The sequence below is a fragment of the Cynocephalus volans genome, chromosome 2, assembly GCF_027409185.1.
Source record: "Cynocephalus volans isolate mCynVol1 chromosome 2, mCynVol1.pri, whole genome shotgun sequence".
Lineage (NCBI taxonomy): Eukaryota > Metazoa > Chordata > Mammalia > Dermoptera > Cynocephalidae > Cynocephalus > Cynocephalus volans.
This window is the reverse complement of record NC_084461.1, coordinates 178,926,813-178,950,253: the sequence shown is the minus strand read 5'-3', so window position 1 is coordinate 178,950,253 and position 23,441 is coordinate 178,926,813. Positions and strand designations below refer to the sequence as shown.

Genomic DNA, 23,441 nt, shown 5'->3' with positions numbered 1-23,441 from the left:
ATACATTGTTGGTGGGACTGCAAAATGGTGCAGCCTCTATGGAAAATGGTATGGAGGTTCCTTAAACAATTGCAAATAGATCTACCATACGACCCAGCCATCCCACTGTTGGGAATATACCCAGAGGAATGGAAATCATCAAGTCGAAGGTATACCTGTTCCCCAATGTTCATCGCAGCACTCTTTACAATAGCCAAGAGTTGGAACCAGCCCAAATGCCCATCATCAGATGAGTGGATACGGAAAATGTGGTACATCTACACAATGGAATACTACTCAGCTATAAAAACGAATGAAATACTGCCATTTGCAACAACATGGATGGACCTCGAGAGAATTATATTAAGTGAAACAAGTCAGGCACAGAAAGAGAAATACCACATGTTCTCACTTATTGGAGGGAGCTAAAAATTAATATATAAATTCACACACACAAACCGGGGGGGGGGGGGGAAGAAGATATAACAACCACAATTATTTGAAGTTGATACAACAAGCAAACAGAAAGGACATTGTTGGGGGGGAGGGGGGGAGGGAGAAGGGAGGGAGGTTTTGGTGATGGGGAGCAATAATCAGCTACAATGTATATCGACAAAATAAAATTTAAAAAAAAATTAGGAAATAGTTGGATTAGAAATAGTAGGATTAGAAGTAGATGGTGAGCAAGCAGAGAACAGCAAGTCAGGGGTTAACCTTTGGTCTTGACCATCTTCATTATTTGTAATGATTCATAAGTAACCACATGGAATCCAGAGTAGAAACAGTAACTGGAATCCTGGGGTGGGAGGGCACAGGAATACGGTCTCCCTGCCACTTTGTGGGGGTCCATCCTCACTTCGTCTACGGAGAAAGGGTTTCCAGGTCTCCATTTCTCCTGGCCCAGTGATCAACAGCATTTTATCTCTGATTAGTCTGGATGCAGATGAAGTCTATTTCTTTTGGTTCTTTATTTTATTTGAAATCGATAATACTCTATATAAAATCATCTCTTTATATGACAACTTGCATGAAGGGTGTTCGAAAGCAATTTAGAACATAAATGGAAAAATAATTTGAGCTGAGAAAATCCATATAATATACCCATTAAGCTGATTTATTAGCTTAATAAATTTACCTTTCCAGCAACATTCCTACTCAAAACATTGTCAGGCTCTCTTGAATGTGTCTAAAGCTGGTAAATTTTTGAATAAGGATGGGCCTTCCTTAACGTGAAAATGATTTAGCTCTTAATAAGCATTATTTATCTTTTCCAGGAAAGCATGTTTTGTGGACTTCAACACCGTCAAGCTTCCTCATGACACCCACAGCAAACACCATGGTGAGCAGATACACTTTTCTGTTGCCTCTTTTTGTTGATGTCTTTTGGCATGGACCGTATGCCAGGAGAGTTGAAGGTCCATTAGGTGATCCGGGCTCTTTTATGGGCAGTGTAATATCTGGGAAGCGATAATAAATGGAGGGGAAGAAATTTGGTTTCTAATTTTTGATGACAAGAGTGACTGAAGACGAAACCCTCAGGTCCTTTCACCAGTAACCTCAGGTTCCTAAAAAGAGTAAACGAGGTTGTCAGGAACAAGTGATCGTTTCCCAGGGATGTCGGCACAGTGAGCGGGGCGGGAGGAGGAGCCTGTCTCCGCGCTCAGCGTCTCTTTATGCTCTTTTCTTCTGATGTTGGACTAATTGGTTTAGGAAACATTTCCCTATGGAATTAGCATTTGTAATCAAATAACTTTTCTTCCTTGAGAACTTTAATAGCTACTGCACAGACTTTAAACCTTCTGTTGGAGTCAAATCCGAGTTCTGCCACTTAATGTTTGCGTAAGCCTTTCTGTGCTTAGTTTTATCTATTAAATGGGTACTTATTTTATACGGTTGTTTTGAACATGAAGTTAATACCTGCAAAATATTCGCAAAAGTGCCTGGTATGTAGTAGGTGTTATACTATTATTACGCTGTAAAAAGCATTTGACCCAGAGTAGGATAATTGAACTTCCGTAGAATATCTTGGCTTTCATTCTTAGCAGGAACTAATGTCTCCAATTTCTTTTAGACGCCCACAGATGCTTACCATCCCATCATAACCAACCTGACAGAGGAGAGAAAAAACTTCCAAAGCCCTGGGATTGTACTGAATTACCTTCAAAATATGTCCCTCAGCTTACCCAATAAGTCCCTCTCAGCAGAAACTGCATCGAATCTCACCAAGGTAAAGCTATTCGATGTCTGTGTCTGGTGGGTCAGGGACCACACCCTGCCAGACCATGGGCCACCAATGTGTTTTGTTTGACATACATGGAGTTAAAAAACCCAGTACCTTTTACATAAAAGTCTGGATTTCAGGTTTCTCATGAACAAGCATATGGTATTCATGGCCAGCTCTATACGGCTCAGTGCGACCTCCTTTAGCTTGGAGTTGAGTCTTCATTTTGTTTTTCCAATGCCCAGCAAGTTACCTGGCCCCTGTAGGCATTTGGGCTTGCAAGTTCTGTTCTAAACTCTGCTGTCTCCTTGGCAACAGATAAAAGGTGAGGTTAAGTTATTGGAAGATTTAGATGGGTCCACAGACCACAGTCTGCACACAGTGGGAATTCCCAAAATTATCTAAAGCACTTAGTGAATGCAACATTTATGGCATTACAATCTAGATGCTTTCTTTTTTTGCTCCTCAAAATACTTCCCAGGTCAAGGTGAAGGTGGATCATTGGCTTTGGTAGACTTGATGTCTTCTATGTTGGTGGTAGGGCTCTTGGCTGCTGTAGAGACAGAAGTGGTATTTGAGACCGTCCAGTCTTGAAAGTACAACACAAAGGTTATGAGCAGGGTGGATGAAGCCCCACTGGCAGGCTGACCTTTGCTCTGCTGGTTACTGACCATGTGCCCTTCCTTGGTCAAGTCACTCAGCATCTCTTTGCCTCACTTGGCTCATTAAGACATGGAGGAGATGATAAGTGTGGCACCTCACTGGGGACTGAGTGGATTCCTGTGTGCACAGACCAGTGTCTGACACATGGAAAGCACTTTTAAAGGGTTCTTAATTCTTACGGTTTCCTTGCCGAAGACACCCACAGCGGCACATGAAAAACCGTGTTCAGTGAACATCTTCAAGTGGAGGGAGGCCCCGTTAGCCTTCCTGTCTAGCTGAGAGAAGCAGGTTAGACTTCTGGGATTTCACTCGTTCATGGAACATGCTGGGTTCTGGGGATCCAGGATGACCAAGAACAGTTCCCTGTTTTCAAGAGGCTCAGGATTGAGAAGGTAAAGACCAGACCACGGATTCTGGAAAGATCTGTAAAGGAACATGCGCTGGCTGTGGGGACTCAGGCTCTGGAGTGGGACAGACCTGGTCTCGACCCCACCCCCACCAATCCCCAGCTCCATTCTTGGGCTAGTTTTTAACCTCTGCAGGCCTCAGTTTTCCCGGGTCTCCCAGTGAGATGCTCGGCCGCAAGTGACCAGCACATGCCCTGACCGTGGGGTTGCCCTTGCCCTGCATGGGAGGTGCCTCAGGAGGGACCTGAGGCTGTGGGGACTTTGTCTAAAGGTGGCGGGGTCTCCTCTGCTGGATGCTCCTCATCAGCGCATAAAGTGGCACTTCCCAGACACATCTTGGTACCCAGCAGACGCATGTCCACCTCGTCCCTGCATGGCCACAGCCGAAGCCCTGTGCTCAGTACTCACCCTCAGAGTCAGGAAGGAGGAGACCCGCCGCCCCTCCCCATCAGGGAAAGTGTTTCTGATGGTTCTCCTTGCAGATACCCCTCACATCTCATTGGCCAGAGCTGTGTCACAAGACCACCCTAGACCAATCACTGGTGAAGGGGAGCAGGATTGACAGATGATTTAGCCAGTTGTGAAGGAGCTCTTGGGCAGGTGAGACTGCCAGTGTCTGAGCACTTCCAGGCTCCCACCAGAAGGGCGGGGCCGGGTGTTGGGTGGAAAAGCATCAAACTTGCACCATATCATAGGTTGATATGCATGTAAGTGGGAAATGGTGTGTGAGGCACTGGGTCAGGGCTTGGTATGCAGTAAGTGCTTCATAAGTACTGACACTCGCTGTGGCAGTATGCAGTCGGTGCTTAATAAACATTCACTCTTGGTACTAGCACCCCCCAACTACCAGTGGTATGCAATTGGTGCTTAATAAACATCCACTCTTACTATTAGCACTCTCCCCAGTAACTAGCAGTGGTTACTATGAAGGATCCTTCCAAGGCATGCAGCACGCACTTAGTCCTCCAGGTGTCTAGGGAAGGGGGGAGCACAGGTGAGTGGACCAATTACTTAATTAGGCAGATGTTTATTCAACACCTACTCATGGATGGGTTAGTTCATTAATTATGAAATTGATGGCTCAGAGTCCACAATTGCACACTCACGAGAGGCACACTGATTATTAAGCACGTCTGTGCAGCCCCAACTCTGGCACAGAGCAGGGCGCTGGGACATATGATGGGTAAGCCTGGCACTGCCCCTGCCCTCATTGAGCTTGTAGCCTGGGGTGTGTCCAGTTCTCCAAAAAGCTGGCTGTGGAGTGCCGTTCGTGAGGGTCACTTTTCAGAATCTTCCAGAGGCCTGTGTCCTGCCCCAGGGGCACATCTGGATCTCTCAAGCTCGTGCCTGGCCTGGCTCTGTGATCCGTCCATTGCTCATTAGAAGGGTATCTCTCACAGCTGAGGCTGCAGTGGTGGCAGTGACATGTGTGACTGTGGCAGGTGCAAACCATCAGTTCCCAGTGGGAGCTGCAGTGAGGCTGGCAGAGAGCCCTGGGAAGAGCTGGCAGTGAGGCCAGCAGGAGTGAGATGAGAAACAGCAGAGCCAGCAGGAACCTGGGCCACGGCCAGACAGGCAGCCAGCCCCACACGAGGCCGGGCGGGATGCTCTCTGAAGAGCTCGTGGTAGGGTTGGAGAGTGTCTGATGGGGATGGGTGTGTGCAGTGAGGGGAGACAGAGGCCATTAAGGGTGTCTATTTTGGAACATAGAGCAGTGCAGATCTACATAGGAAACACTTTCTTGTTAAGCTTGGTGACTTTCTCTTTCCCTGCTGCTCCTTTCCTTCTCTTCAACTAAATCTGACAGAATAGAGATTGCAAACTCACATGTCTTCAGGGACCAGGCAAATAAAGTAAATGGCTGCATAGGGCCAGACGTAAGCAAGAGGGAGGAGTAGAATATGTGGCCGACTGAATGTGCTTGGCTCATCTGCAGAGAGTAGCAGCTAGCTACTCAAACCCTTTAGGGTTACTTCTTCTGATTTTGCAAGGGAAGCCCCATCCTTGCATGTTTAAAATTGAAAATCTTCCAATTTTAAAAATTGGGCATCTAACAGAAATTTTAAAAGAAATTATGTACAGACTAAATAAAAGACATCTCTAAGGCAGGTTCAGCCAGTGGGCCATCAGTTTGAGACCTCTGGTATGGACCCTTGCCCAGGTTCCTGTCTCTGCGTGCCCTGGAGGTGAATCACACAGATTCACCCCAAACCCTGCTGATGTTTGGGGCTTTTATTTGATGAGAAATAAAAACTCTTGGCATCCATTATACATTTTTTCATGGTGTCCTGGCTTCTCACCTCTAGCAGTAGCCCAGGAAAATGGCGAGGGTCACTTCCTGTGCTGTGTGGGGAAGTGGCCATCAGCCACCTGGACGGCATGACTCTGGAGCATCTGCGCTGCAGCTTGTCCAAACTGAGATGGGCTCTGAGTGTAAAAGACACACCGGATCTCTAAAACATCATACAAAAAAAGAATGCAAAATATATAATTAGTAATTGTATATGGATCACATTTAAAATGATAGCATTTTAGGTATATGGAGCTAAGTAAAATATATTATTAAAATTACATTGCATTTTTTTTTTTTTTTTTTTTTTTACTTTTCAAAATGTGGCTATTAGAATATTTAAAATTACAAATGTGGCTTATATTATTTTTCTATTTGGCAGGACTGCTCTAGATTAGGAATCAATAAACTATGGCCCTTGGGCCAAATCTGGCCCATTGCCTGTTTTTATTAATAAAGTTTTATTGGTACATGCTCATTCATTTATGTACCAGTGTACTTCAAAAATACACAGAAAGATTTACATTATCTTTTATTTCTGTTTTTTGTACAAGGGTACTTCAAAAAGTTCATGGAAAGATTCATATTATCTTCTTATTCCATTTTCCATGAACTTTTTGAAGTATCCTCATATTGTCTAGGGCTGCTTTTGCACTCCCATGGCAAAGTTGAGTGTTTGTGACACGATCATATGGTCCATAAAGCCTGAACTCTTTACTGTATGACTTTTAAGAAAAAGTTTGCTGACCCCTGTTTTAGCCCAATGAGGGCAGGGATCACGATTGTTTTGTTTATCATTAATTCTTAAGGCCTTGCACTTTAGGGACTTACGTATTTATTGAATAAAGATAAAACAGTGAGGAGTTTTGATGATGTATTCTCTAAATATTTAGTGTCTAAAAGTGTCAGGAAGAATGTGACTTTTCTGGAGATGGCAGTTTGGTGGACATATGAGAGATTTAGATCAGACTCTAAGCTTAATTCTGTTGTTTATGGTAGGAGACAAAACAGTTAAAAGCCTGTATGGATAATGTCAGTGAGTGACACAGACGAGGCATGAGGCAGTAGGGAGTGATGGCCACTGGAGTGAACTGGGGAACACATGTCCATCTAAGGGGCAATTGCTGTTCAGCTTTGGTCAATCGTGGTTATGTGGGAATGTGGGCTAGGTGTTATCCAAGCTTCTGCTTTTTTCAGAAGCAGGAGATTCACATATTTTTATTTAAATCTCTGAACATGAAAATGTTAGAAACTGATTTTATTCTTTTTAGAACAATAGTAGGCTAAACCAAACATGGTTTTAAGATGATTTGTCCAAGGGACCCCAAGTAACTTCTGCTTTACAGAGAGGTAATTTTTAATTAATATAAGTGGCCGAACATCAGTTGGGCTTCTCACCCCAAGGAGAGCATATTCATCAAACCATGACTTTTTCATTTATTCAGTCATTTATTCAACAGCATTTGCTGAGGTCCCATTACGTCCCTCAGGCCCTGGGCTTAGGGCTTCTGCCACAGTTGAGCTGTATTCATTCTGACATTTACAGGCTTGTCGCTGACTTTTCAGGTTGTCGTAGGGAGCAATGACATCTGTAAAAAGGCTTTGTAAAATATAATCTGGTACATGAATGTGAAGCATTTTTGTTTGCTACTTCCTACATGCAAAATCGAGCTGGTGGTTGACAGAGCATATTGGGAGATGTTGGGAAAACAGAAATACCTCAGGTTTCGAGGATTAAGGACATGTGCTAAAGCAGTGCCATTTTGTCTACCTTTAGACCTTGTTGAAAACTGTGGGAGAGGTTCTTCTGCTGCCCAGTTGGACTGATATGTCAGAGGTAAGAGAAAAGAACGTTTTGTTCTTCAAAATGTATGTACCTTGTGAACCACTTAGTCTTCCTAGAGATGGCATAATATGGCCAATTCCCATCTATCAAAGGAATGATGCATCTCTCAGCCCAGGTGGTTGGGATATTAGAGCTCATTTTGATGATGTGCAACTGCTTCAAAATGCCTTGTCTTGTCTATGGCCCAAGAACTGTGTGAGCATCTGTAACATGTTACGGTCTTCAACACTGAAGAAGGAAATGGTTAGGTTTTTCATGATGGATGAAAAACCTTTGTTTATCATTTTACATAATGTGTTTTTTTACTATCACATCATTCTTGAGTGGTAATAAAAAACATGTTAGATGTTTAAAAATCACTGGATTAAGTTAAAAACAGTAGAATACAGGACAATATGTAGTTCACGATTAAAGTGTAACGAACAAGCTTGTCTTGTTCTCTGTACTCAAAATAATTAGTAAGGAGAATGCAATAATTTTTGTTTTATTTCTAAAAACAACTCTATTGATTTTACTTCCTCAAAAAATAAAACAAGTAAGTAAATAGTTATGGCGACATGAGAAAATGCAGATAACAAAAAATAAGTGAAATAAAAATCACTTGAAATCCTAAGTCTGAGAGATAACGGTTGTTGACACTCTTGTAAATATATCCTGTAATCTAGTTTTCAATTCACTTGTGTACATATATATTCTATAGACATATTGTATATCCAGTTTAACCTGCTTTTCCTTAATCATGTCATGAACATTCTCCAACAATAGTAAGTATTCTTCTACAATGCTCAGTAGTCAGTATAGGCTAGGCTATGCTGCAGTAAGAAATAGACCCCCACATCTCAGTGGCTTAGCACAGCAGAAATTCACTTCTCACTCATGCGAAGTCCAGTGTGGGGCAGAGGAGTGTCTTTTCCACCTGGTGGCTTGGGGATCCTGGCTTTGTCCATCTTCCTATGTTGCCTTCTTAGCATGTGGCTTCCAAGGTTGCCAGGCAGGGGTGGAGGCCGTCTTGGCTCAGACGGCCCACAACCACACCAGCATAAAGTGCTCATTTTCCTGAATGCATATAATATTTAAGAATGTTTGCCAGTGTGAGAGGCAGAAGTAACATCTGGTCCTTATGGATAAGATGGCACTAGGGCTTACACCTGATGAACTTCCTACTCGAAAAATTTCAAATGGAATGAGATTGGGTTTGATGTTGGCAAAGGGAGGAAAAAGGGTCAGGAATGTAAAACTGATTCAGTCGTACCTAGAAACAAATTATTTTTTAAAAAGCACAACCCTCCAGAGTTCATGACCTCAAGGGGAACTTTGTGTCTGAGGCTGAAGCCTGAGAAGCATCCCGAGGCCGGCCGGTGGGGGCCCCAAGCAGATGTGTTTTCTGCATCATTTCAAACAAACTTTTCTGAAGGCAGAATATGCTGCAAAATATGCAAATCTGCTGCAAAATATGAGTAATCATGAAACTATTCAGACTTAGGCAGGCTCTCATATGCATTAAAGAGAAGGTTTGAGTCAGCCACTCCCCAACAGAACCACTTGCCAGAAACCCAGATGTTCATGAGCTTAATTGTGCTTGGCCGATGGAAGTCAGGCCATGGGCCTAAAAGCAAATTTCTAAAATTGGCCTCAGAGTTCTGTTTCCAGCTCATTAGGTTCTCATGGAGTGTGTGTTTGTGGGAGAATGCCGAGGACACTTAGCAGCAGACAGACGCTTCCTCAGGAAGGCGGGAAGTAGGGAAGGAAGGAAGGCAGAGATCGGCAGCCACAGCACGGGGGGTGGAGATTGGGGGAGGCCCCCTCCCTTGTGTGTCTGAGGGACAGTCAGCCCATGGCGGACATGTGCAGGAGGGACCCCTGACTTCCTGGGGGCACTGTCCACTGGAATTCCTGTACTGGGGACTCAGATGGGTGAAGAGGGCCCTTAGAGGAAAAGGGAAGCCCTGGGCAAGTCAGGGAGGCAAGAGATGACTTAGGGGGCTGGCACCTCTGAAGCATCCCACCCCTTCATGGAGATTGACAGAAGTGCTGGTGTCCTCATCCCGGAGGGGACTGGGGCAATCAGCCCCCTCCTCCTGAGCAGAAGGGGACAGAGTGGCAGCTCCAAGACTTACTCCTTACAGAGTTCAAAGTGGAGTTAGGACCTGGTGTCTGAGCCTGCATCTCAGTGTGGATGCTCAGAGGCCAAGGCCTGGCTGACAGGTCATCCTTGGCCTATGTCCATGCTCCTTGGGCTTGGTCAGGCTGTGTGGCCTCTCTGGTCACCTTCTGATCTGTGAAACGGGGCGGGTGTGCGGACGGCCTCTCCTTCTCTGGTGGCCTCTGTGAGGAAGATTTGTTCTGTGCACTTGATGCACCTGTCCTATGCGCTTTCTGAGCAAGTTAGATCTTCATGGCTCCTTCACGTTTGTGCTGTTTGCAGGACAAAGCTGTGGTGCTGGGCCTGATTGACACCATTGACACCATCATGGGCCACATCTCTTTCAACCTGTGGGTCGGCAAGCCCCGGGTCACCATCATGGGCTCTTCCTTCATGGCAGGTAGATGTCGTCAGTACAGGTGGGGCCGCTGTGCAGGGGGAGGAAGGATGGAAGCATGGGGGATGCCACAGACTGCTGCAGTCCTCACTGTCTCTTAAACTATGTGGCCTTCTGCCAAATCACATTTTGAAGGAAAATGCAAGGTTGGAATCAGGTGATGTGTCTGGTCCTGATGTGCACACAGCACCACACAAGCCACACATTTCATGGTGACTTGGAGCCAAATTTGCATTTTGTGACAATTGTCTGAGTTCAGAATGGGTTGAGAAGTATCCTCTCCATTGAGCAGAGTCAGGTTTCCTAGATCCAGCAGGAAGCTGGCTCGGTCTCAATGTGCTTTTCCAGGATGGTTGTCACACATTCCCATACAAGCAGAGCACATGACTTTCCTGTTTTTAAAGTCATTATCTAGGGAGCATTATACTTTAATTTTACTAGACTTTAATATATTCGTACAGTGCTGATACTTTATCATGAGAGGCAAGCCTCGGGAAATAATGGATCCATACCAGTTGGTTTTAGTGGTAGTCTTTTGGCTGCGACATCTGCCTCTATGCCGAGATGCACTTGCCTGCCATCTTCAAGACAAGTCTTGGATGGTTTCATTTTTCTGTCTTATTGGGTCCCCCAGCCACCCTCAGCATGTGGGGTATCATTGCCTAATTGAACACAGTCCATCGGCTGAGGCCCTGAGATCTGATGGGCTGCTGTTGGGGACAGAGGGGTCACCTCAGGGATGAGCCCCATCAGTGTGGGGGCTGTAATGCTCAGCCTCCTGGGAAGAGTTACTTCCCTGGGCTCTTTCTCTCTTTTGATGCTGTTGCTTTCTAAAGGTGATTACACCCTCCAGGGGAACTTCTGTTAAAAATAGGAAAAACAGATGGGGTTTTACAGCCCCGATTTCCTACAGCCTGTGAGTTTATCGACTGTGCTCTTCTGCTTTTTGGTTCGTTCTTCCCTGCAGAGTTTTCAGTGATCAAAGTCATTCCCAGGGTGCTGAATGCCTCCCACTACCGCTTCCCGGCCCGAGGGCAGAGCTACATCGAGATTCCCCATGAGGCCTTCCACGGCCCAGGTGAGTCCTCCAGCCCCCTGACCCATCTGCAGCACCTGAGATGTCCTCAGTGCCAATTCCTGCTCAAGCCGAGCCTGCTGAGCCAGAATGTGGGGTGGGGGGTGGGGACCTGCATTCAGAGCATGCCCACCATGATGAAATGAAGGACGTCCTGTGTCCTCCCCAGTCTGCACAGCTCCTGGTTTCTGAATATAAATAGCCAGGGCCTCTCCCCTCCACGCTCAAGGTGGCGGCTGGCACAAGGTTTGTCTGCTCAGGGACCCCAGGTTCTGCTCCTGTGCAGGCCAAGTCAAGTCTCGTCTGTTTTTGCTGCAATGAGCTTTGTCCTCTCTTGTCCCTGGAAAAGTGAACATGCCCTTTCAGGCATCTCCCTCTCTCCTGGGGGGCCACAAGCCATCAGGGTAGAGTTGTGGATCCTTACCCTTGACACCTGGCTCCACCCTAGAGAAGGGGACCAGGCCAGCCTGAGTCAAAAATCTCCCTTCATCCAGCCAGGAGCTCACCTCTGCTCCCTCTGTTGTCGTGTCAGGGTCCCCAATTGGCCTCCTGCCCTCATCTGACCGTGACTTTAGGGGTGCCCTGCTGGCCTGGCACATGACCTTTCTCTTCCCACTTCACCTGGGTGCATGGTTCATTAGAAAAGCTCAGAGCCCGAGACCCATATTCTCTACACATGGAAACTTCTCACACTTAGCAGCAAAACTTATCGGTCACAAGCACCGACTCTGAGGCTGGGATTTCTAGGCTGGAATTCTGGTTCTGCAGCTTACTGGCTGTGTGTCCTTGGGCAAGTTACCGAAACTGCCTGTGCCTTAGTTTCCTCATCTGAAAAATGAGTATAATATTAGTACCTGCCTCATAATATTGTCATGAGAATCAAATGAGCAAGGCACACCTGGCATGTAGAACATGCAACATAAACTGTTAAACACATTCCTGAAATTCTAACATACTTCACAAATATGCCCTAAGAACTCAGAGTCAGCTGAAGTCTCGCTCCTGCAAGTATCCCCTGTTAAGCCAATGGAGTGAAATAATAATAGAATATGTGTCTCCTGTTTCAAAGTTGTGACATAAGAGACAGGTGGGACCCAGCACGGGCATGAAGACGTCTGGGTGGCTGCTGCCCTGCTCAGGTGGAATGTGCAGTAAATACCCTGTCTGCAGACAGCAGACAGGGCATGCTTGTGGCTGCAAGGCTGTGGGCTGGCACTGCCCACAGAGGCTCCATCACGTCCCTGGCAAGTCTGGCTCTTGGAAGCTGCAACACATGAGTGTCTGGAGCTGGCACATGGGACGGAGCAGGGAGTCCTTGTCACAGTTGAGTGCACAGCTAGGTAGACACAGAATCTGTGTCCTTGCTGACTCTGCCCAGGTGTCCTTTATTTCCTTCTCCTGGGAGGAGCTGCCCAGGCTCTTGGGGTGAGGGGCTGCGCTGTGCACGGCTGGGCAAGGAGTTCTGCATCTTCCTTCTTTGTCACTGAGAGTGCTGATGAGTATCTGTGCCTCTGCTTTCTCCCCAGGCTGGACCACCATTGTGGGCCTGTTCTACCACTCCGTGCACTATTACTTGAACAACATTCAACCCGCCAAGACCAAGTGAGTGTCTCGGGCAGCACTGCACAAGGGGCGTGGGCATGTGTGCACGTGTGTGCTGGGCGGCTGATCATGGCAACAACCCCCACGAGCCGTCACGCTACATGCAACATCGTGTCACAGAACGCTTGATGCCAGCGCCTGCAGCTTCACTATCAGGGAGAGTGCCCAGCCCTCTGAGGAGACTTGGGCACTGCTGTATGGGGGTTGCCTAGGCCTGGGTTTGGCCGACAGTGAGTGGGCAGGAACACAGGCTAGGAGGCCCCATCTGCCCCTGGGGCCTAGCCATGTGACCTTGTGCTATGAGTGGAAATCTGCGAGCTCTTCTGTCAGCTTAGCTGGTAGCTAAGACCCCAGAGGCCACTGAGGCCCAGGCAAAAGAACATAGTGGGAGTCCATATGCACAGGTCCCTTCGGGGCCTTGCTGTTGGGGGTGGGTTGCAGGCAAGGCTTTGATGACATAGCCACAGTGTGAAAGTTTAAGAGTGTTTAATACTTACAGACCCTGGAGGCAACACACATGGAGGTCAAGAGTGCAGGAGGGGGAGAGGGACCCATGGGCCAGTGCCTTTACTGGGCCCAGGACATCATCCACACAGGTTTCCCGTGGGAAGTTTAATTGGTGGGCTTAGAGCAAGCAGGCACGTGTTCCAGGGGGTCATGCTGTGCCTGGGACGTGGTCACTGTGGCATATCTGCATACTCCTGACGGTTGTGGGGGTCAGCAGGGCAAGTCAGGCAGCCTGCATCCAGCCATCCCATAGGGAGGTTGTCACCAGGAAGTGCTGTGTAAGGCAGGTGTCTGGATCAGCCACATTGAAGAACTGGGAGGCGGTGGAGAACCAGAAACCATGTCATGGGTGACCGAGCCCTGCTACTGGCATGAGAAAGTCCATCTTGTATTGAAAATGATGCTGAGGCAACATACATGATAAGCATTCACTACACCTTGAACAAGTACCTTAACCTCCCTGAGCTTCAGTTTCCACTTCTGTAGAATGGGAAGACAATAGACCTGCCTACATTAGTCGGGACTGTGGTGGACACATGTGGGTAAAGCCAGCTCACATCAGCTTAACAGAAGTCCAGGGAAACTGGGAGTTCACGGGACTGGAAGGGCAGGAGCAGGCGGGCTTCAGGCACGACTGGACCCGGGGACCTAGAAGATGCCATCTAGACCTGGTCTCTTTGTCTCCTGCCTCTGCTTGCCTTGGTGTTGGCTCATGTCCAGGAAGGCCCCTTTGTGGAGGCAGAGCTGGCTGCTGCAGCTTCAGGCTCACATGGGTTTGGGTCCTGAGATCCCAGAAGGAGAGCAAGCCTCCTTCCCAAAAGCTCCTGCAGAAACCCAGAGAGGGCTGTGATTGGCCCGCCTGGGTCATGTGCCCATCCTGAGCCCCCCCTTAATTGTGGTGGCCAGGGATCCTGTTCTCTCATTGGCCAGATCTGCTCACATGACCCCCAGGTGTTGGGGTGGCTCAGCCCTATATTGACCACAGGGAGGGGCAGGTTTTCACAAAGAGAGCAGGACAAGTAGATACACCACCAGCCTCCCTGGGCAGGGACAGGGGCAGGGCCGGAGCCCAGGGTGGGGCCAGAAGAGGGCCTGGGAAGGAAACGCACCTCAGAGTGAGCTGCACAACCCCTTTACCCCATCCGACCCCCATGGGGCTTCATTTCCTTCCCTGTTGGGCCCGAGCCTGGGAGAACTGAAGGCTGAGGAAGGGCAACTGCGTGTTTGGGGTCTCTGCTGATGAGCAGGCACTGTGGGGTGCGTCATGGGCACTGGCTTTGGGACCGACACTGAGACTCATTTGTGATGGAAATTGGGCAGCAGTCGTAACCCTAACAGAAAATGATAAATGAGAAGTACCTTCAGCAGCGCAAATGCCTGAGCCCGTATCATGTGTTCTCAGGTGACGCTCCTCCTCAAATTGCCCCGTGTGAGGGAGCTCCTGGAACGTAGCCCGTGGGGTGAGGGTGGGCAGGGGAGAATACAGTCAGTTTTGCTTTGACCTGGGGGAAGAGCCGTCTTCTGGGTCTGATTTCCCCAGGAAAGCCTGCACCCTTGCAAGTTTCCTTGTAACTAAAGAAGGGAGTGGGGGGAGAACCATCACTCTTTGTGCCTGATGACAAAGTTCTTCAGAAAAACTGGTCAAAGGAAAACACAATCTGTTTTCCTCAAAAAGATGCCCTCTCCACTCTTTGGGGAAATTTTTCCAGATCCCAAATCACAAATGAAAAAAAGTTGACCCATCCTCAGCCCCTCTCTGGTAGTTCAGACGTGAAACGTGCTCACGTGGACCAGGGTGAGAAGGAGCAGGGGACGTGCTATCTGTACCACCACCCACAGCTCTCCCCTACCCACACCCCAAAGAAAAGGCAGAGAATCACCTACAGGTATCAGTACGCACACATGAGAGGGGAAAATTCACCGTGGCTAAGTGGAATCAGGACCCCAGCCAGGTGCTGGCAGTTTTTTCATAAAGGGCCAGATTGCAAATATGTCTGGCTTTACGAAGCTCTGTTCTTGCACGTGAAGGCAGCCACAGACAATATGTAAAGTTCTGGGAGCAGTGAGCTCCAGTACAACTTTACTTATAAAACCAGACAGCTGGCCCTAGGGCCATTGTTTGCAGACCTTTCTAGACACTGCCCTATATCAGTGCTAGCAATGGTGGGGTGGAGATGGGAGGCTGAGCGTGGCTGGCTTTGGGACGTCCCAGGCCCTACTCGAAGCTCTACAGATGGTGTTGTTTGGTCCGTCCCAAGGGCTTCACTCTCGCCCTCCCTCTGCTGTCTTCACTACCCAGGCCTGCAGAATCCCATGACTCAGGCCACCGCAGTCAACTCCCACCTCTCCCTGTGAATTGAGACCCCGGAGACCCCTCTCCTCCTGACCGTGTTCATTCACGTGAACACCCATCTGCCGTATGAGTTCTACCAGCAGCAAATTTAAGTGCTGAAGCCCAAACAGAATTGTTTTGCAATGAAGAGAACATATTTTTCATTTGTGCAGTGAAGTTGGATCTTCAGCTCCAGGGAAGCTCTCAAGTCAGCACTTAACGCAAAGACAAAGTTAACCTTGAAAAAAATCATCCAAATAGCACATCAAGTGTAGTCCCTGTACTTTTAAAATTCTATCCTATAGCAAAAGAGTTAGGCAAAAGCAGGAACAAAAGTGACATGGACAAAACCACAGTGTTGGGGTTAACAGCACAGATGTGTGGGTGCCAGACTCATGGCTTCCCAGTGGGAGCCTGTGTTAACCGTGCAGACCCGTGCAGAGGCCTGGGGGTCTCTGCCTGTGCTGTCCTCTCTACCACAGGAATAATGGTCGTGCTGATATCTGGGGGCCATCACGAGGACTGAATGAGTCAATCATTTAAGTGGTACTTGCTACTCTGAAACATGATACATTTGCTTTAATTATTTCATAAGATGATTGGTCGTTCATGCCATTTTAACTTTAAGATAATGATCAAATTCCAAGCCTGATTAGAATTAGATCAGTAGAATCAGCACACTGGCAGCATTCCAGTGTTTCTGCTTGCCTGCAGTGTCTTCGTTCAGTTTTCCTACTGTGCACTGTTATCTTCACACGCTGATGGATTGATGTGAGAGTGAAAGGATATCATGACCACCATGTCCTTTAATATCTTCTCTAGGGCTGAGGGCAGGGGGCGGGGTCTGCATCAGCACGAGTCTGAATGCACAAAGGATGGGGTCCAGGCTGGGAGGAGCTTGTGTTGCCATGGCCAAGCCCAGGGCCCATGACAACTGCCTGGGGCAACGTCTGACCATCCACAGGTCCTGGGGAGGGGTGGTGGTGGGAGTTTAGCTGGTTCCTACCAGGCTGCATGTACACAGAGGCCCTTTGAGTCTCACTCTTCCCTGGCCCTGCAGTGCTCGGGACTGTTCAGCTTTTACCGATGCTCACACTGTGTCAGGCAAGCGATTGGACAGCTGTTTCCTTCCAGTGGAATCAAGAACCACAGCTAACAAGGGGCTGAAACCTGCCTGCTCCCACTCCTCCTGTAAAGATACGAAGGGGCTCTTCTAAGGCCAGTCCTTAATGGACTCACTTGTGCTTGAGAAGGATGTCAGGATGTTCAGCATGGGTTGAGTGTTTGCATTTATTTTTTTTTGTAGAGTGATGTCAACCCTTAAACATAAGGGTTGATAGAATCGGAAAGTCCCCATTCTGTAGCCCACTGTGCAGTAATTGATTCAGGTAGAAATCATCAGTGGGTGTTAGCACTGCCAGGAGAAGGGTTGTTGGGGAACAGGACGCTGACTGTCACCTGCAGAGCACTTGTTATTACTAAGTGAGAAAGGTGCCTGGTGATTGGGAATCTCACTCAACGCCATCCACACGGGACACGTGGATAGTCCATCTCCCGAGGGAAGGTGTTAACATCACTGTGGAGTAGTGGCGTGATGCTCTTCATGAGGAAACAAGCAAATAAATCTAAAGTAAGGGGCTCCATGCAGAGTCGTAGTTTGGACTGCTAAGGGCCCATGCTATGGAAGAAAAGAAAGTGGGGGACTGTTCCAGCTTGAAGGAGACTGAAGGACTATGCTCATTAAACATGACACGTGGTCCTTGACTGGAAGAGAAGCAAAACTCTTGAGGATGTCATGGGGCCCGCTGGGGACAGTTGACTATAAACCATGCATTAGATCATATGACAGAATCAGTGTTGACTTTCTGAGTATGATAATTGAATGACAGGTTTGTAGGAGACGGTCTCTATTTTTAGAAGTTGTGTGGTAAGGTATTTAAAGGTGGAATGCCATGATGTCTGCAACGCACTTCTAATAGTTCAGCAAAAAGGAAAAGTGCATGTGTGAGTCTGTGTATATGTATACATTGTGTATATGTATGCATGTAGCATACGTGTGCATGTGTGTATTGTGTGTGTGTGCACATGTGCGCATGCATGTGCATGTGTGGTGTGTGCATATGCATGTGGATGCATATGTGGTGTATATATGCATGTGCTTGTACATGCGTGTGCATACCTGTGCAAGTGTGGTGTATGCATATGCATTTGTGTGGTGTGTGTATACACATGTGTGTGGTGTGTGTGTTTGGCTGTGCATATGCATGTCTGTGCCGTGTATTTGCATGTGTGTGTATGTGTGCATGCATGTGCACATGTGCATACATGGGTGTGTGTGGTGTGCATGTGTATGTATGTGCATATATGTGTCTATGGTGTATGTGTGGAGAGTATGATTGTGCCAGATAAAGCACACTTGGTAAAATGGTAGGTCTGGGAGTGCAAGTGAAGACTACAAATATTAGTTGTACTATTTTCCGATAGATTTTCTATAGGTTTGATGGTTTCATAGTGCGAATGTGGGGATCCTGGCTCAAGCAGAACCTGGTCAGAGCGTGTCAGTGCTGATGGGTGCCAACACCACCCTGTACTTGTCTCTTGCGTGAGCACTTAGTCACTCCACGGTTACGCTCATTGGTCACGCTCATTAGTCACGCTAATCGGTCACACTCGTTGGTCACAAGATGCAAGGTCCCTTTGTGCCATATTTCCAGTGCATTGTCGAGAACTCACTCCTGGTAGTCAGTGAGGAGCCAGCACTTTGACAGAGGCTGAGGTCAGACTCTGTGAGTGGAGAGCTGTGCTCTAGTGGGAATTAGCTCTGCAAAGAGTTCATTACCAGTGGATGTCTTCCTGTCTTGGTGGGTTTCACTTCCCTTTGTGGCTTGGTGTCTGTGGGGGCTTGGTGACTGTGGGGATGGGTGACACTCTGGACAGTCTCCCAGCGAAGCCCTTGCATTGCTCCATGTGTGCTGGCCACTGCTTATTGGGTGCCGGGGCTGATTTCCTCCAAAGGCCAGGAAGGCTCTGAATCTCCAGATGCACCTGGTAGGGTCACATCGTCTTAAATTCCCTCTTTGTTGATTGACGGCAGAGATGACCAGCAGAGAGGCCCTGGCCCAAATGTGCTGGTGTGTGTGAAGGCTGCAGAGCTGATATCAGTTAGGCATTGTAGGGGCCAGATGTGTAATTTGGGGGAAGTTTGATAAAGGGACTATTTGCAAAAATGTAGGGGTGTAGAGGATCTAAGGCACAGTACAGTCATTTCACAGGCCAGTTACCAGGGAAAGGGGTGTGTTGCTGCCCCCAGGGCTGTCGGGGCAGAGGGCAGAGATGGAGGGTATGGGGGGTGGGCACTGGACAGGGATGAGCCTCCAAGTGGGCTGAGGGACAGTGAGCTCCTGGCCTTGCCCTCCTCTCTGATAGTCTCTTACCTTCTACTGCTGCTCCCCATTGGCTGAGCACATGGAAAACTGGAGAGCTTGGGGCCTGGCTGATGCAGCAGGGGTGGGGGTGGGGGAGATGGGGATCGGTCAGCAAAGGGGAGAGCCCCTGGCTGGGGCTCCCCCTGCCTCGCCTTCCCTGCCTGCCTGTCCAGAAGAGGACCCTGACCCCCTCACAGACAAGTCCTCAGTGACTGATGATCCGGTCTCCAAGCATGACTACTCCCAGATAAAAAATCAATAAAAAAATCCTAGATCAGATCTGTGAAAATGAAGTAACCCTTATTAAAATTTGAGATACCAAAGAGAGATTGAATGAGGTCATTTAAAAATCTGTTTTATTGAGAAAAATTACAAACGTATACAAACAGGGAGAACAGTGAGATGGCCATCATCAGCTTCAATGATGACCGGCCCACCAGTCTGCACCCCCACCCTCCACCTGCCACATGGATCGTTTTGAGGCAAACCTGTCTCTGGCTCTAATCTTGTCCCCAGTAACCTCAAGCCAATCTGAACTCTGTTGCAGTGGCTGGACCCCACACACTCACAGTGGCAGAAATTCCCAAAGGGCAAATATTGTTTTGTGGGGCAAAAAGTCTGAGCTGTTACCTTGATCGGTGGCTCTGCACAGGGCTATAGTCCTTTAACAAATGTCCTGTATCTCTGCAGTTCTGAAATTTCATGGGGGCAGGGGAGGTGATTAGGGCAAAAATAACTAAAATAGCTCTTCAGAGGAGCCACAAAGAAAGAAATCGTTGAGAAACATGGGCCTACGATGAGCTTTCTTATCAGTTTATGTATTTATTTATTTATTTATTTTAAATTGTGTGTCTTATTCCACGTGTGTCATCTGGATCTGTGGCTCGGGTCAATGGCATTTTCACATGGAGAGTAGTCAGACAGAGTGATCAGATTCGTTTTTATTCTCAGGCATGAGAAATTGATGCTGCATGTCACCCCAGACACCGTGCGCTGGTGATGTTCTGTAGTCCACAGCTTCTGCAGGAACAGGGCAATAATTCTGCACAGTGCTATCTCTGTAAACGTTTCATGTTCACAACTCCAGGAATAATTCTGCATGCTTCTCAGAGGCCTGCTCTTTTTTAGTGACTTGTGGGAGGAGACTTTGTGCGGAGGTGGGGGTGGGGGGCGTCCCACGTGGGCCACACACTCCGTCCCCGGCAGGGCCATGAACTTGGTCCTCACATCCAGTCACTAGAAGAAAACAGTTGAGGGAGAGAAAAGATGGCGACCCAGCATCTCAGGTCTTCCCATGTGGCTGTCAGAAATTCAAATTCACGCAGTGTGATTGCCTATTGTGGGCTGAGCAGGGATGGGACGAGGGTCAAGCAAACCAGCACCAGGCACCAAGGACACAAAATGAAAGTGACGCTCACCCTTGGAGTCATCCAAATGCCGCACTCACCAGACCTCCTTAAATCTTGCACCCATGGGCCTTACTTGCCTCACCCTAGTCTTGGCCGTGAATGTCGTCTCAACCTCATAACTCTGTGAGACAAGTACCACCGACAGATAGCAGTTGGGCTTCTTTTGATTGGATTGTCAGTGACAGAAAACCCAGCTTACACGGGTTTATGCAAAAGGGAAATTTATTGGGTCACGTAAGCTGAAAGCTTCCCAGGTGGCTGCTTCAGGAGCAGCTTGATCCAGCATCCAGCTGATATCACTAGACTCCATCTCAGCTCTACCTTGGGTGGGCTCCCTTCTCTGTCAGTCCCTCCCCTCACCTGTGTAAGCCACTCCCAGGACCTCGTCCCATAGGGCTGATGTCCAGCAGGGAGAAGTGAGAATCCTTGACCCAGCCTTTTCCACCTGAATCTTGTTGCATCTCCTTGGATTTTACTGGATTGTATGTCATCCCTGAAAAGTCACCATGGCCTGAGGAGTGCAGTCACTGACTGCTTCAGGCCTGGAGACCAGGGTTTACTCCTGAGCCAAGGACAGAGTCACCTCCAAGTGTGTGGGCTGCAAGTGGGGTAGGGGGTGATCACCTGCAGGGAGACTGAGGTGCATTGTCACGGAAAAAGTGAATGGACGCTGGTGGCAAAATAACAGATGTCCACCACACCATTATTTACCATGCCATTTTATAATTAGAGAAGTTAATGTTCAGACAGTGTAAGTGACCTGCCCAAGGTCGCACAGTTGATTGAGTGAAATCACCAAGATTCAAACCCCATTGTTTTGACTGTTTGTGTTCCTCTCCACTCTGTGGGCCATCTCTTCTTATACACTCTCTGAGGTCAAGGGTCCCATCTCAGCTCTTGGTGCTGACAAGGAATTTTAAGGAGAGCAGGTATTGAAGGATAGAATTCAAGTGACGGAATTAAATACTGAATAAGAGAATTCATCTACAGGTGCTGGCCTCAAGCCTTAGAGAGCAGCAGGTACTGGACAATGGAAATCAAACTTCCATCCAAAATAGATTTCGGCCTCTAAAATTCCCGGTTCAGCACTAGATTCCCAGCCCAAGATCTAGCTGTGTGCCCCTCCCCTTTACTTTCCATTTTGTAATGTGTTTCCATTTCTTTCCAAGGATCACTGAGGCAGCAAGTTACAAAGACTGCCTGCTGTTTGCCACCAGCTCCCTGATTTCCCTGGAGGTCTCCCCACCACCGACCCTTGCCCAGAACCTGTCGGGCTTTCCTCTCGTCACCGTCCACCTCAGGCACAAATTGGTGAGTTAAAGCGGATTCATCCATGTCTGTTCTTGGATACAGTTTTGCACTGAGGAATATTTGGTTGTCTGTGATTTTGTAAAGAATCTTAGATGGTGTTGGTGCTGGCTAAAATTGGTATTTCCTGTGCCTGGAGTTCCTGTTCTTGTCACTTTGTTTTGACCTGCAGCAGGAAGCCATGGGTGGCACTCAGGGTGGGTCAAACGGTGTTGACGTTGGGTGAAGGGCCCCAAGACCAAGGCAGCTCCCTCAGACACGGGAGCAGCTCTCAGGGCTTTTCTCCTGATGGGTAATAAATGTCCTTTTTGGAGAAGGGGGATAAAATGGCTTTTCTCAGCCACATTGTATAAAATGATGAGGAACTTCACTGTGTCTGAGAAAAACACTTTAGAGCTTCGCAGAAACCGTTTTTATGCTCCAGGTTTTGAGTGATGAGCTATCTGTCCTGGTGTGTCGTGATCAAAATCCTCTCACATTTAATTTGTCTTCATCGGTGGATATGGATGACAAAGCATTGGGGACACAGATGTCCTTTACACACATGCATCTTTTCACACATCAGGTTCATGTCCTGACACACGGTGTTGGTGCAGCCCTCATATGTCATGATTTTTAAAGGAATGAATTAAGGAACTCAATATGTTTTTGGTCGTTTGAAATAAAGCTACAGGCATTTCCTGGCAGGATTTTCTGTTTCATTCTATCTCCCCTGTTGCATTCCTCACCAACATTAACAGAAGGCCTACAATGTTCCAGACACCTCACCAGGCGCCCCTGGGCTCCTGCACGTGTGACTTTGTTTCCCTTTCCATGTCAGAAGAGCCCACATGTGGACTGCTGCAGGAGCTGTGCTAAGTCAGGAGACGGGCTGGCTCCTTTTGCTGCAGCTTCCTGCCTCAACCTCCCCTGCTGTCCTGCCCATGACACTGTGGCCTTTTCTTCATTCCCTCGGAAGCCAGCTACTCCCATCATCCACACTTCCTGGCTGTGACCTTATCTGGGACTCTTAACTCATGGGTGCCACTGAACCTAACTTCATCATCCGCCTGCTTGTCATCCCTCCTTTCTCAGGCTAGTCCTTCTTTGAGAAACTTTCCTTCCTGTCCACCTCCCTCGCTGTCATGCACCCCTGTGTTTCCAGTCCCTCCTCTCCCCAGTCCCTTCTCATCCCTGGCAGACACGGCCGCACCCCAAGGAGGCCCTCGCCACCCTCTGCTCTTCGGAACTTGCACCCCCACCCCCTTCTGCAAGCTGCTTTGAGTGGACTCGCGCTTCCTCCACTTTCTTAACAACGTTTTTAAACTGCAGAAGTGTTCTCAGAAGTCCAGAGATGTCTGGCCCGTTGAGTCCAGGGGCTCTTTCCAGTCTCCATTGCCTCCCATGTGTCACCACCCGTGCCCCCTGCCCCCGTGGCTTCCAGAACTCACATGTCTGCTGTCCCAGGCCACCCACTCCCTGCTGCCTGTCTCCTCTGCGGCACTGCCTCAGTTTCTCTGGGTGCACACATTCCTTTAGTTCCCTGTGAATGTCCGCTCCTCTCAATGCACAGAAGCGAAGCCCACGTCTTCCCCGCAGCCTCCCTCGCCCTCTGGTGCATCCAGCCTTCGTGACTCCAGACACCTGATGGACATGTCTCCCTCACACCTGCTCCCCCTGTGCCTCTGTTTCCTCACCGTGGCACTGCCCTTCCCCCATCTGTGACCTTGGGGCCATCGTGTGCTCCTTGTCCTTGCACCCTCTACATGGCGAGCTGTGACCTCACCTACCCCTTCCCTGTCCTGCCAGTGCCCGCAGCTCCATGACTTCCTGCCTGGGCCACAGAGTGTTCCCCGTT

At 48.3% G+C, this 23,441-nt stretch overlaps 1 protein-coding gene across 1 annotated transcript in view; it reads left to right on the top strand.

Annotated features, from left to right (window-relative positions):
- The window catches only part of ADGRD1 (adhesion G protein-coupled receptor D1), a 169,461-nt gene that overhangs the window by 39,586 nt on the left and 106,434 nt on the right, over positions 1-23,441 (top strand). The window contains exons 7-13 of the mRNA XM_063087864.1: positions 1,254-1,318; positions 2,051-2,206; positions 7,338-7,397; positions 9,832-9,949; positions 10,914-11,024; positions 12,548-12,623; positions 21,466-21,607. Coding sequence (XP_062943934.1) covers positions 1,254-1,318; positions 2,051-2,206; positions 7,338-7,397; positions 9,832-9,949; positions 10,914-11,024; positions 12,548-12,623; positions 21,466-21,607 — 728 coding nt within the window. The remainder of the gene's footprint in view (positions 1-1,253; positions 1,319-2,050; positions 2,207-7,337; positions 7,398-9,831; positions 9,950-10,913; positions 11,025-12,547; positions 12,624-21,465; positions 21,608-23,441) is intronic.